This window comes from Daucus carota, chromosome 6 (genome assembly GCF_001625215.2).
Source record: "Daucus carota subsp. sativus chromosome 6, DH1 v3.0, whole genome shotgun sequence".
NCBI classification, from domain to species: domain Eukaryota; kingdom Viridiplantae; phylum Streptophyta; class Magnoliopsida; order Apiales; family Apiaceae; genus Daucus; species Daucus carota.
In genome coordinates, this window is record NC_030386.2 from 19,619,439 (window position 1) to 19,635,214 (window position 15,776).

The 15,776-nt window shown below is 36.0% G+C and overlaps 1 protein-coding gene across 1 annotated transcript; it reads right to left on the reverse strand.

The window, feature by feature from the left end:
• Nucleotides 1-714: 714 nt before the first annotated feature.
• LOC108225272 (piezo-type mechanosensitive ion channel homolog) lies at nt 715-15,319 on the reverse strand. The gene is made up of 20 exons (XM_017400100.2): nt 14,947-15,319; nt 14,479-14,559; nt 13,877-14,206; nt 12,537-12,693; nt 12,250-12,436; nt 11,629-11,741; nt 10,843-10,927; nt 10,547-10,762; nt 10,269-10,446; nt 9,789-9,917; nt 9,401-9,574; nt 9,096-9,329; nt 7,139-8,686; nt 4,374-6,838; nt 3,340-3,735; nt 3,017-3,175; nt 2,235-2,738; nt 1,957-2,098; nt 1,712-1,856; nt 715-1,237 (listed from the first exon to the last, which is right to left on the reverse strand). The coding sequence occupies exons 1-20, from the start codon at nt 14,993-14,995 to the stop codon at nt 1,102-1,104; spliced, it is 7,428 nt and encodes a 2,475-aa protein (XP_017255589.1). The 5' UTR covers nt 14,996-15,319; the 3' UTR covers nt 715-1,101.
• Nucleotides 15,320-15,776: the final 457 nt, after the last annotated feature.

The following is a 15,776-nucleotide window of genomic DNA, read 5'->3' on the forward strand; positions in this document are numbered from 1 at the left end:
TATATCTTGATATAATGTCCAAAGTATTAGAGTTATGGAAAATAACCTGAAATATCATTTATTAATCCAAACAATCCATTATAATGCTATATCATTTTGCGTTTAGGTCTAAAAATCAGCACTCCCTCCGTCCCTCTCATTTCTATACACTTTCCTTTTCGGGATGTCCCATTCAATTCTATACATTTCAAAACTTTCCCAAAAGAGTATACTTTTATAATATAAAAATCCCACTCACCCACTACTTCCATCTACTTTTTCAAATCTATCAATTAAATATGCATGGGTCCCACCACTTTACCGTGTCCATTCCAAACGTATACATCTCCGAGGGACGGAGGGAGTATAAAACATCACACGATTTGATAATTTAAAGTGAAACCTCATATAGCATTTTGTGCTTCAAACGCTAGACAATCTAACGTTAATTAATAAATGAAATAGAGATGAACGCTACACAATCTAGACAATCTAACGTTAATTAAGAAATGAAATAGAGATGAACGCTACACAATCTAGCGTTTTAGATTGTAAAATGATGGGTCATTTTCTCATGTAATGATATTTGAGACCTTATCTCTAAAAGCGGTAGATTACATACACTTTGACACTGATAAGCTTATAGTTCATCACTTGGCACCTTCTAGTTTCACAAAAAAAATTTCTGTATGATAGGGGCATGAAGATAAACTGAAAGAGAAAGGATATATGTCAAACAGTTCTTGTTTCCGATCACATTATTGGCTGAAATAAAATTATTTACAACGAATTCTGTGTCGAAATATCTCATTATTTCTCAAACTTAGAAATGCCTGCATTGAATAAAAAGAGATCGAACAATGTACTGACAAATACTGCACCATTTCCAATCTGGCTAATTTCGACAACAAATGATATTCATATACACGGGAGGGGCTCCAAATTACTGCGAATCATTTGAGGATGTTCTGCATTTCGCAAGAACTTCAAGTCCATAGCAGTTCAAGCCAAGTCCTGGGAATCCATAGCATTGAGCTTCTTATGCTGATTCCAGTAGTTCAACACTTCAACTGAATCAAAACTGAAAGCTGATCATACATTTCCGGTTTTCAAAGATGACGTTTATTCTAGTTTCGTGTACTCGATCAGCTTGTGAGGGGACCGATAAATTTCTACCAGGGTCCAGTACAGAACCTCTTCAACCTCGAGCTCCCCCTCTGCTCGTGCTGCATAGATTTTTTCGCAAATAGCTAGCAATCTGCATCAACACAAGTATGATAAACTAGAACTTGCCCTGTGGTATCGAGTTCCTACACACTCTTTGCGATTAAAAATACCTATATTTCTTTATTGCATTTTGAACCTGGTTTTGACTCGTAGTTAATATCTATATACTGGTTTTATTCTTTAATGCCACAAGGTATAAACTATGCAAGTACAATGAATCAGCAGACATTAGTTTCGTTCTGAATTAGCTCCATGTTACAATATACGAGGCCCTGACTTATAACTTTGAATGCAGAAATCTGCTTAAAAGACGTCTATCCGAGCTATCATGCAAACTACTGCAACTGCACTGCTTGTTCATTTAAGAATAATCTACTTCGTTACAGTGCACAATGAATATAACGAAACAAAGAGAACAACTATTGGTGCTTCGCTCATTGGTTAATAACATAAATATTATAAGAAATGTAGCTGCATCAATGACCAATATGTAAAGTTCGTGTACCTGTCACATGAAGGTAGATTTTCGTAAGGAATTCTCATTCTTAGATCTGAACACTGCAGTCTAATGAAGCGACCTACTGCTAAGACAAATGTAATGTACAGACTCCAGATGCTGAATTTGCTGAGTGTTTCTCCGATAATGCCCTCTACAAAGTGTTTTAATTAGAGTATGAGAAAAATCTTAGTCATTCAAGAATTCATTTCTAAGTTAAACCTTGAAGCTCCTCGATCAAGATACAGACTTACGTGGTGTTTCCTCGGAGACAATAATGGCCATCGGTCCAGCCAACTCTCCGCAGCCAGTTATCTCTGAAGCATCTACATCGTGAAAAGACCACCACTCCGGATACCCATGATTTTTGGAAAGATCACCGCTAAACATATTGACCTGCACATGTTTTGTCGTAATGATTTAACCAAAACTACCCGAAAAGTACCAAATATATATTGCGCATTAAAATTATCACATCAATGGCTTTATAGTTCAATAGTAGTGAAGTATATGAACAATATCTATCACTTACAGCTTCTTCAAGAAGCCGAACATCACCAGATCCAGTGACTCGGAAGTATTTTGGGTAAAGATTCCTTATCCTTACAGTATTAACACTACCATTTAGTACTCCTATTACTTCCTCTGGTCTTGGTAGATCACGTTCATCAATATGCAAATCGTACTTCACAACTTCCTTTCCTTTTGGCCTGTTCCTCGTAAATTTCCAGGAAAATACCAATTTCATACTCTTCTTGAGAGACTGAGCGAACTTATATTGGACAACAGGAGGAACAAGCCATGAGGTGCTTGCATCAGCTTGGCAACATATTAATTGAACATCTTGCTTGTTGTATTCAGTCAGATAACCATGAGGATCTAGATTAACATGTACATCGACCTCATCCCAGGAAATCTTTTTGCAGAGAGTCGTCTGGAATAAACTCAGCCTTCCACCTAGTGCATGTAAATCTATCTGGACACTCGCATCCTTGATGGGATTTGCAATGTTTGATGGATTTCCACTGCTGTACATCTGTAAAGCAATATATAGAGGATTGAACGAGTTCAAAAATATAGGAAAAAAGGAATTACATATTTCTACAGAGCTACCTCGAAATAATTAACTCAAGAACAACAGGGTGATAATATTTTAATTTTCAGATTAAAATTTCTTCCAGTAAGAGAACCGCGTCATAAGATCAGAAGTTTCAGAACACAAATGCGACTAGTATCTTCAGAATTGTAACAACATAGTCTGTATAAAAACCACATTGCTAACCATTTCGGACAGTTTAGTTCCAGAAGTCTTACCAGCATAGGTGCCCATATAACAAACACTAAGACGAGGAACACACATATCCCATTGCAGAATTTAGTCATTTTTGGTTGCTTTTGTCCGTGACGATGTGTAGCCCTGTTCAAGTCCACGTCACATTTGACAAGAAAGAGACTAGAATATATATCCTCCAGCTATAAAAAAAATACGAAGAAACAAATATTAGACTCATAAAATTACTGTGCCTACAAGAAAAACCCCAGCTAAAAAAATACTATAAAAGACGGATGGATTTAACTCTATGAAGAAAGATAACTTCTGATTAACTGTCAACTCTGTGCAAATTAAACTGCCTCACCTTTAACCAGTCATACATGGTCAAAGATGTACTTGTGCAAGACCAGTCCAGGACACATCTTAATTCATATAGGAATGGTAAAGCACGGTACATTCGGTAACCCAGAAAATTAAGTTGGGAGATACGAGCTGTCAAAAACTGCCGATACAAAGTACTTTCGCGAGGAATTCCATAACGAATCTGTGCAGCCTGTAGTGCAAGAGATATAGCCTTTGTGAGAAAAATAGCACGAAGTGCTAATCGTCCTGCACGCTGGTGTGAAGGCTCCATACTCCAAGCGTATTTCATTGCATAAGATGTAAAAAGGACCAGGGTAAAAAGATAGAAGATGACTTTTCCCGTGGCAAAGGAACAGAGATAGATTATACGATCAAGTACAATCAAGGAAAAGAGTATCTGCACCATAATGAAAATTTATAAATGTAAATTCAGAAAACAGCTTGATACGATATTACTCTGACAGCTTATAAGTCTGCACTTTATAGCTAAGCTACACGAACTCATCACATAAACCCGAATATCAGTAAGCAACCTCACATAGTTCGTATTCTGTTAGAAACAATTTATAAAACAGTAAATTATAGCTAAGCTACAAGAACGCTTCACATAAACCCAATATCAGCAAGTAATCTCACATAGTTCATATTCTGTTAGAAATCCATATTCAATAGATCATTACGGGGATACAAATGAAAAGAAAAGCATACTTTTATAGGGTCACGCTCAAGAGAGAACCAATGCTTAAAATAGAACCATAGAACCACTAAGGTTCTGCGGCAGAACCCTATCTTTGACATAGATTTTCAGGATCTAAATCTAAACACATGTTTTTTTGCATCGTTGTGTGTGTTCAGAAGTAATTTCAAAATATAATACATAAATAAGATATTTTTTTCATGTGCAATTCTGCTGCAGAACCCTAACTAATACTAGAAATAAGGTAAGGGTTCTCTGCGTTCTCTGTCTAATGGTTCTCTATTGAACATGATCCTACTTTTATATATTAAGAATGTATGCAAGGGAGAGAGGTGTACCAGCAAGATTAATACAAACTCTTTCGGAAACTGATCTTCTAATTGATATACTTCAAAAAACTCGCTTTTATTTTTTATGACTGATTCGTAGAATATGGCGACCAAGAAAAAAACAGCCAATTCTGCGCAAAAAACATAGGCATACAGATCAATCTCTCGCTTTCCTCCACCAATAACAGATATTACTGGATATGGAAATCCTACATCTTGGAAAATTCCAGCACACTGAGCATCTAAAATCTCTTCAGCCACATCAGCTGCTGGAGTTAATGATTTGGACCATTCCTCCAGCACAGGTTCTGATGGGGACGCATACACAACTTCAAAAACAGCCAATGCAATGTTAAGGTTTTCTGGACTTCTTTCAATGCTTTGGACCCGAACTCTACTCGCTAAACGGGAATTATCTTGAACCCTTTCTTTGCATCTCAAATCATAAAAGACTTCAAGTAATCTGTTTAGACCTGATTCTATTCTCTCTGGCTGTATACCATCATCTGGCCACACGTTAACTTCCATTGAGAGCTGAACAAAGTATGGTGGCGCTTCAGCTCCTTGAGTTACAGAATTCCAATACCTGAACATGCTTTTAATTATATGTTGCATCTTACCCTGCAGCGGTTTATATAGTCTCTCCCACCAAGAGAAAATTTGCGAGGATTCTTCCCAATGCAAACCTCTTCTCTTCTGAGAACTAAATTCTGTAACTGAAGTCCATCCACCATCTCTTGCAGATATCGAAGACTGGAAGAGAGTAAAGATATAAAGTAGAAATAGTGGCCATATACTGATAACAAACGACGACTGGATCTTGTAATCAGGAAATCCAAGTTCCTTAAGGAACCTAAAATGAATGCGAAAACCACAGTGCTGAATAATGATTTGATATAGATACTGAAGCAAAATACATACTTCACTGTAAATCAACATCATTACCCAGAACATGTAACCAGGTCCAGTGTTCACACACAGAGCAAACAAATAGAGAGCAGCGAGGTAAACAGTAGAAAGCAAACTGAAGTTCCACAGGAACATCAACACAAACAAACAGTAGCAGACAATGTCATTATTTGATCGAATTTGGGCCAACATATAGTAGAATATGACTGAAATTCGTGGTTTCGTAACATGTGATATATTCTGGGACAGATTTCTTTCACTGGCAGATTGGACAGAAAGTGCTTGCTCAGATGGTTCAAATCCTATGTTTTGATTCTCTAACTCATAATAGATATCATTTTCTGATGAGTAATCAAGTATATCTGGTTCCTCGTACTTGATATTCAAATAGTTGACGAGATTGGAAACTGCTTTATTGCCCAGAGACTTTACATGAGAAACCCCATGGCCAAAAAGATTTGCAGCTGACGCTAATCGGGTTTTGTTCCCTCGAAAATCTCCCTCATATCTTTTCTCTAGATCCCATAAATCTATACCAGGAGATCTATCCTTAAGTTCATTACCTTCCGGGGAAGAACCCACTGAATGTTCTGTAGAATCCTCTTCCGGATGACTACTTTTCACACTTTCTAAAGATCTATCTGGCTCAGATGGAAACAAATTTACAGAGTCTTCATTACTTATCTCAAAATCATTTTTCTCCTTTTCAGGGATCTTAGTTTTCTTATATGAGTCGAAGAAACTCTTCTTCCTAGTGCCCTCGATTTTAGGTAAGGTATCACCGGAGTTCATGTTGTGAAGCTGCATTTGAAGGCTAAACATCTCTGATTTCATCTTTTCCACTTGTGAATTACGAAGACGCTTCTTTTCTTCAGATTTGCGTATGTAATGCAATTGTGCAGTCTTCCAAGAGGCTCTTTTTTCCTGTTCACGCACAAAGCCGTCAAGTTGCTCAGCTTCAAGATATTTTGCCACATAATCAAATTCTTGGGATGCAAACATGTATGACTGCAGGGACACCAACATAAATATCATAATCTCCACGAAAGCAGATCTTGATGTGATCCGGAACCCATAATCATATTTATGAAACCCAATCACTTCATAAATGTAATTAATTGTTTCACATTTCTCCTCATTGGAATCTCCTATAAATGGAGATTGATAGGCAAGAGAGAATGCAATCACCGCAAAATTATACATTCTCAAGAACTTAAAGATCTTATTCTTCTTTTTCAATATTTCAAACCTCATCCGAAAGAAAGCCAAGGCAAAGGCAAGGTAGCCAAGATGAAGAATGTCATATTCAAGAGTTCCAGTGATCATAATTAAAGCAAGAACAAGGTCCAGCAAGTGACAATAACCGTAAAGTCTCAGATTATCAAATGATGTCCACATGCTTTTTGTATCAAATGAGAGATCACCTAAGAGAGATGTTTGTTTCAGTTGCTGATACATGTGCAACTCTGACAGACCAAACAAGTGATCAGCACGGTGCTTGAAACATGCTAGCAGGAAAACCATAAAATAGCTGATGAGCATCCGTGGATCATCTACTATAGTTCCTGCATGTACACACCCAAATTTAAATGTAAGAAAATTCGTTCTCATATCAAATAAAACGGCCTCATATACATCTTCTGAGTAAATAAGAACGGTAATTATGTAATGTTTATTTAGGTACACTTATATTGGCCCTGCAGCAGAGAAAACATGGACACTCGTTATATTAGCTCCCGAGCCACGTCACGAAGTTGGTAGAAATTAATGCTAAGAAAGATATGCAACACTAGTCCCCTTTGCATGCTAATAGAGATTGAAATGAAAGAAAAACATGTGCAGCCAAACAGTTGAGAAAAAGCTACCTAACCAACACTTTCTGCAGTAGTCAAAGAGTTGATCTGAGTTTTTCCAGCAGTCATGGCATGCCATTTTTGCCTCACTAAGGGGCTGTTCTTTCCATGATGTTATATTTAGCCAAATGGATAGGTATTCAAGGGTAAGAACTAATAAGAAAGACAGAACAAATATAGGCCACAATCTCCGGATGACATGCCTAGGTATAAGCACACAAGCAGCAAGAGAACCAATATATATCAGTGAGACGACATTCAAGACAGCAAAGCTAGCAAGAACTAATGCAATCATGTTAATTTCTAGGCCAAAAATACTGAAAATATTCTCCAACATATATTTCATGTACAGCTTTAGGGCGTCTTTCTGCATTTCTTGCCTCTCCTTTCTCATCAGGACAATCCATTTTCTATTCCATTTATGATTTTCTTTGGAATTTTCACGACCATAATTATAGGAATAAGTTCTGGTGTAATTTCGTTCCATGTTTTCAGTTTGAATATTTACAGGCTCTGGAACTTGAAACAGGTCATCACTAATAGAATGCGAGTTTCTTGTTGCTTCTTTTTCCTTTTCCAGGAGTGGAGTCACATCCACAGAAGCATTACAAGTATTTGAGCCAAAAGGAATTGTATCTGGTCTTTCGTATGTTGCAGGAAATGAAGTGTGTTCTTCTTCACAATTTCCTCTATGTACATAGTTGCTAGCCATAACGTCCAACCAATGAAAAACATTATACTGAAGAACACATGCCATGATAACCAGAACTTCTCCTCTCATCCCAGATTCCAAGCCGAAAAATCCAGGCCTAAACATTCCCAAGCCCAAAATAAAAGACAGATAAGAGTTCCTTTGACCAGGAAACATCTCAGCTTTTTCACCTAACAACTGGAACAGATAAAGAACCATCAAAACAAACCCCGAATAAATTAAAAAGAATTTTGATGCTAACCGAGAAGGTTTTGGTTGAGCTGAGCAAATGACCATCCCGAGAAGATACACAAAACCAAAGGCACTTATAGGGGACAAGGATGCGTAAAACAAGGCAAGAAGTAGTATTTTCTCGCTATGCCATATTAAAAGGCGTTTAAAGATTGATACTTTGCCAAAATGTGGTGCTGTAAAATCATCTATGGTGTAAGAATTATTAAGGCTCCTTTCAAAACTGTATAATTGCATGACAACTAGAATAGCAAGAGGCTCCCGGACATTTCTCAACAATGAAGCATCAGGATCATAACCAAAGGCTTGATAAAGATCTATCCTCCCAGAGAACCATGTCTTGAGGCTGGGAAAGATACCGAGGCAATAGATGAGAGCAAACACTGCAACTGCATACAATTTTAATGGAAACCAGAGGTGCCTTATTGTCTTTCCAACAAGTTGTCTTCCGTTCATCCATAGTAAAAGGAAGAAGAGGTAACCAAACGATGCATAATTAGGTTTTACAAGGTAAATTGTAAGAAGCACAGTTAGACAAACAATGTAGGTTCCACATGATCGATATGCAGAGTGAATCTTCCGTCCTATCGCATTTATATACGACGCTATCTCGCTATCTGAAATGGGAGAATACATTTTTGGTTATTAAAATTGGTATTATGTTACTGATACCAGCCAAATGCAGGAAAAAAGTTATTATACTTAATAGAGGATGTTCTCTTCACCAACTGTACACCAATTTTATATTTCAAAGATTTGATGTGAACACAAGACCGAAAGGTCCATGTCATATTGGTGGTATTTATGATTTGGCTAATGAAATTATAATCACTTCTACGAGACAGGTACAAGCAATCTATGTAAAGCATAATGTTCCTAGCTTTTGCTCATGACGATGACAAGAACCATCAACTATGAAATACTGATAAAGGCCGATTACTAGTTGTTCGGTAAGCACCGGAGATTTATGATAAACTAAATGCTTTGATGTTTCATTGGTCAAATTAAGGTAATATGCAGTCATACCATGAGAAGAATTATGGCATCCACACTCATGAAATGTTGAAAAGTAGACAGATGACAGGAATGATCTCTTTAAACCAGCTTGCAATATATTCCATCCGATTGGAGGGAAAGGACTATCTTGCACAACTGCTGAATACGATAAGAACATGTCAAACCCATTATTACAAATGGCACAGAAGCACGCCAGGGAAGCAATTTTTAAATATTCCACCGAGCTAGTATGCTGAAGAAGACCTACAACGTCATCAGAATATAGAATTACAAATATAGAAGAACTTGAAAAGAATGAACAATTAAATGATTACCTAAATGTGATAAAATTTCAACAGCCACCCTACTTCTCTGTTCAACAGATTTGGCAATCAGGTTTATGCCAAGGATGTACAGTAGTGCAAAGTGAACTTCGCAAAAAAGGATTAATGATTGACGAATCTTTCGACTGATAGTGCGTCTCAACAAATAGATCATAAAATATGTCACTGAAACATAAAGGAGAAATTGGACCCGTTAGAAGAAATATCTTCGCTGTTCCGGTTATTTTCTTGACTAAATTAACAGTGCACTGGTTTCTTTGATGAAACCTATAAACTAGAAAGGTTAGCCATATTAGCATTTGGTGGAAACTAATAAAGTGCTCTGAATCTGATCACAAGTAACATGAAAACATACTTTCTGATCTCAGATTTAACTTACTATATAATGCATGGAAAAAACCAGGTCTGGACGCCATTGAAAATATCAGTACAAGAACTATAGCACGAGAGCTCTTCCGCAGCATCCATGCTACAATAGCCACAATCAACACGGCTGTCTCTTCTTTCTCTGATAATCAAGAACAATATCAAATCAGTAGTGATACAAGAAATATTTAGATCATAGCAAATTTCCTTTTCAGGCATTCGTTTGGAACCAGGTGGTTTTTATCTGCATTAAAATATCAATGGAAATTTACATATGGAACTTCTAATGTGTCATTGAGGATACATATAGTGTAGTATGTGATTCAAAATTGAATGGATTCTATCCTTTACCTTACATCTGAGTTCGTTTGATTAATTTACAAAAAGTAGTAAAATTATTACAAAGTATTATGTTATAGTTAATTGAATAAATAGAGTTTTGTAATAGCAAATTTCTCTAGAATATTTGATTTAGATAGACAATGTTTCTGACCTCTAATCGAACAATATCCATTCTCCGTCTGCTCATCCTTATCAGACAAGTACAGGAAAACAGAACTTCTCACAAGAATACTCATGCCTACGAGAATCCCAAGACAAAACTGTGCAAGTAGAAAAGATCCTGGAACAGGGTAACGCCATAAACCTATAGTTTCCCATACTTCCATGTCCTGTAGTAAAGGTACTTCCATTTTGTAAAAGGGTCCACATAGTCCATTCAAGAAGTCCATAATACCAAATCTATCTAACAATAAGCAATGAAAAAAGTACCTTCAGCATTTTTTGGTCTAGAATTGTGAACGCCAAATTGAAGAGGTATGTACAAATAGCCCACAGCAGAACAAAGACTAGAAGAAAGACATTTAACCGGTGCAAGAAATATAAAGACGGGGAGGTATACAACAAGTAACCAAGATACACAATTAATCCAAACGAACATAAGCTGGCATACTGGATGCTCCAGAATGAAAGAGCCAACAAGGAGATCTGTCACATTTAAAACAGGACTATAAGGAGATGTAGTTATACAACAAAATAGACTAAAGCATGTCGGTTTGAGCACCCACCGGATATCCATAAGTAAAGTAGTTGATAGTAAATGTCCGGAACAGTGTTCTTCTTAGTAAAATGTTGGTGTGCCTTGCACCGGATCTGAAAAGAGTAGAAAACAATAAATAGACATGGATGGATATTAGTAGCTGAGTAGCTTCAGCAACTGAAATTCAATGGTTTTACTCATTTTTAACATACATGTGTTAACTTGAAATATCCTCTACATTCATTTTCCTTCCTCTCGCCTCAGAATCTTTCTGACAACTTCTTTACTCTACATAATCCCCTTCCACCAGAAACATTAGGTCATATCGTTCTGGTAATGGTTTGTTTAATCTTTGTAATATGTTAATTTTGGTTGATATTATATTGAAATTAAAAATCAAATATTCCAGATGGCCCACTCTGTAGCCGATTGCTGAGCAAGTCAAAAGTGATAAAAACCTACTCCAAATATTATCTAGAACATTGACACTTTTTTTTCCAATAAACTCGTGATCTGTCCTTGTCGACGAGGCCATGTTATTCACTCACGATTGACCTTGTCGACCAGGCATGATGTTGAAGGAGGGGAACAATTCTAAAAGGAACTCAGGACTCCGAATACTTGAATTGAGTTGAAGATGGCACAAAACAGTTTCCTATTATGTTGATTTGAATGAAATCATAGCTCGCGACGGCGCCTCCCTTCTCATATTATATCTTCCTGTAGCCCTTCTCATTTAGCTTACGTTTATAACTAGTAAAAGCCAGAAATAAACAAAATAATATCTTAGATAGAGGAAGATCATATTAGATACCTATACTCGCTGATAAGAAAATGCTTTTTTGGAATAAGCTGCTCAGTAATGCTACTTCCTTTCATAGACATAATGACATCCATCTCCAGCAGATCACATCTGATGCTGCACAACTGAAAGAGTGACAATTATGCTAGCATATCCTCAATTTACATAAAATATGAAATCATAATCAAAACATTTTCTCCCTGGGCATTGAAACCATGCAAGATATACGTCTTTATAAAACGATATTAGTTAAAACCACTAACTATCAATCGCTAAAGCTGGAATACGTGAGACTATAATAGCTGATTGTAGGTAGTATAAATTTTAACCTAAGGCCTGTAGTTGGTGTAGAACATGTAATATCCATTGTCAGAACCTTAGCTCCTGATAATTTACTTTTAACTCATAAACACAGAAAGATATGTTCAATATTTTATCTTTTCCTTTTAATAAATTACCATATAAGTTCATATATTGAACCAGAGTTGTATAAATGATAGACCACCATAAGAGTACAATGACACAGTTGCTTAGACAAACTTGAAATAAAACTATCTACCACATATTAGAACAAAATCCGATTCACTCAGAAATTTGTAATTGTTAATGAAAGATGTACGAAAGGTATCTTACCATGAAGTAAAATAGAAGCAGTGAAATACCCGAGCACAAATGTGACCAATCCAGATGGGAAGATATCTTGTAGAGCCCAATAAAATTAGCAATCCACTGTAACTTAGAAGATAACTCAATTGGTAGCTGATATGCATACAGGATGACTATATTAAAGCCTGCATAAAACAAAAGATATCTCCACCACCTTCAAACCCATTACCGTAAATGTAAATCAGTAGAGAGATGACTACTAGTGAAAACCAAAAAATGAATCAGAAGTGGCCAAGAAGAACATGTTTACTAACCGGAGAAAGCCTAAAAAGTTTCCGGTTAATGACCAATCTACAAGCCCAATGCAACTGCAAATGAAAAATGGTAGGGAAACCCCTGACGGATGAGTGATTCCAGCAACTAGCTGTACAACCGGCACTAACATGCATGATAGAACCCTGAGACGAGAACCTTCAGATTAAAATATTCAAGAGTCATTATACTTGCAGAGGGCACGGACTCACTATTTTGTTTCTTAAATTCATGTAAATCCTGAGTTACCCGGACTCGGGAACGGCTGTCCGGCAAGGGTGCGGATTTAAGTGTCGGATCCTTATTTTTTTGAAAATTAAGATTCGTGGATGTGAGTCCAAAATCGGACATGGGTGCGGGGACTCGGAATATAAGCTTAACTTCAGGGAGAATTTATATGTTCTTAATCCATTTACATCTTTTAAAATATGTGAGACTAGTGTCTTCTACCATTAAACTTATGCACGTTTTATGTGTCATATCCTTGTAAAAAAGTCAAATGATAATATAGAAAAAGTAATATACGGACATTGCTCTTTACGAATAAGTTGTAGTAAAGCCTTTTATATCATTCTCAACTTTAGTTGTTACGAGATGAAGTGTCCACTTTCGATATGAAAGATCTGACTCAAATCTTGTACCCACACCCATGTCATGTCCGACCGACACGGGTATAATGTCAAAATCGAGGAGTCCGGTAACAGAGTGTAAATCCCATCCCATCTTGTTGGTCATGCATAATTTAATTGTCTATCAGTGACATATGAAAATGATTATCAGAGTCACATGTATTAGCTGGAACCTTAAATGTAGACACTAGAACTCATAGTCTTTATATTATATCACTGAAGATATATTTTCGACGACATTCCAATCCAAAAAGATACTGAAGAATGTCACATGTAACCCTTTTTAATTATAACTCTATTAACTGTAAATACAACTTGAATCACAGGTGCTACATATTCGACTTGTATTCAAATCTTATTCCAAGAATAAAAGCACTCTTGTTAGATATACAATATTGGTTCCTTACCGGACTAAGAAGAAATTTAATACTCCAAAAATTGCACTTTATTAGGATAATCTGATACTAACAGAAATCCGATAAAAACAAAACAAACCAGTTATACCCAATTCGATTTTCAGCCCTGTCTGTCTAGCATTTGTAGATCTTCCCATTCTTTCAACATATCAGTTTTTGTTATCTAACCAACAAGCCTTAAACTTGAATTTTTGTCTAGCATCAGACATGTTCAACCGAATCTAAGGATGTACTGACAAGTAAAGGAACCAAATACTAGATGAATTAAAGTTTAGAACCAGTTACTAGGTTAGTTACCAGTTTCTTCCAGGGAAACAAGTAGATGTTGCAAAGTAGGGTATCTCGAGAGCACAGGCATGAATGTACTCCAGTATATATCTAATATAGCAATTAGAGCTCCCAGAAGTTGCATGACCAGAAAATAAACATGACACAGAGACATTCCGAATTCATCTCCGATATTTGAGCTTATAAAACCAAGAAGTCTTGACCATAAGGCTCCATAACTTTCCCATTTTTCCCCATTAGCAGATATGATGATGTTAACTATGGCATGTGAAAAAATAATGAGCACTGAATATGCGATAACAAAATAGGAAACCAGGTTCCACCTCCAGTGACAAGAACCTGTTGGAGGCCACAATGATTTTAGATGTAATCAGCCATAAGACATTAGTTGACTTCAACCAAGAAATAACACCAAGGAGAAATCTACTTAAAATGGCGAAACAACATTAAAGCCTCAAGTTAACCATGTACATACATGAATCAAAAATTCATACTTTCGCAGGCAAGTAATGGATGAAATTACAAATAAATAAAATATGCCAGCACCAGCAACAGTTCTGGTACATAGTTTTAAAACCAGTAAATAACAAAAGATACCGTATAATACCTACCTATAGTTGGTGCACTGAACGAAATGAGGAGAAAAGCTAGCAAATTAACCATAGATATCAAACTCCGATATAGAAGTGACGCTGCATCGGAAAATTACCAGAAGGATGAGGCAAAGAAATCGAACTCATGACAACAAGCATACATTATTATGCTACAATTAGTATACTTTAAGTTAGTACTGAACATCTGCTACTTGATTATCATGTATCATCTCAGTTTAATAGTAAATGCTTTACTAAACAAAACGCACTATGAAACAACACTAACTGTTCTAAAAGCACCTCAATATCGATTTTTTCGAGATTCATATTCAAAATAATTCACGGTACTTAAACATATCTGTGTTTAGGTGTATGAAACAACACTAACTGTTCTAAAAGCACCTCAATATCGATTTTTTCGAGATTCATATTCAAAATAATTCACGGTACTTAAACATATCTGTGTTTAGGTGTATACATACATACCTGTCAAAAGAAGTAGAGGCAACAATATTCCACCTATAAACCTCCCCATCACAAGCTGATATATAAAGGCACACTACACATACAATTAAAGCATCATCTCTGTTGTAAATGTCTCCATGCAAACCCTGGAAACCAAATCAAGAAAACTTGTAATCTGAAACTATTCTACACTTGTACTTTCATAGATCATTTGATGGGTATTCCAAAACACAATGAAACAAGAATACCCAATTCTTGAAAATTGATCTATAGGTGATTCTGATTTTTAGGTCTGCAAATTTCACAAAAAACCCCATTAAAGAAGGTATATTATAATGAGAATTCGAAGCTTGTATAATTAGGCCCTGTTTGTTTGGCAGAATCAGAAGTTACTTCTGACTTCTGCTTCTCTTGACCCGTTTGTCTAAGGAAGTAGAAGCACTTTTAAAAAGCTGAGAATGCTAGCTTCTCTCTCACAGCTTCTGCTTTTTTTCCAAACACTTTATTAACTTACTTACTTCTCACTTCTGCTCCACTTCTCTATTTTAAGCAAGAAGTCACTTTTTTTAAACTTGTCCAAACAGTCCCTTAATATTGTATTACTGTAATTTGGTTTTTGAGGTTAAATCATGCAAATGCCTCTTTGTCATCTGATGGGTCATAAAAATAACCATAAAATGCAGTAGACACATAATTTTATTACAGGTTTTTTTTGGTAAAAAAATATATATTTTTAAAATTAATTAATAGACATTATTTAAGTATTTAAAATTCTATTTTCAAAAAAAAAGTATTTAAAATTCTAATGTTACAAGTTATTATTAACTTAAAAAACATAAACAAAAATTAAG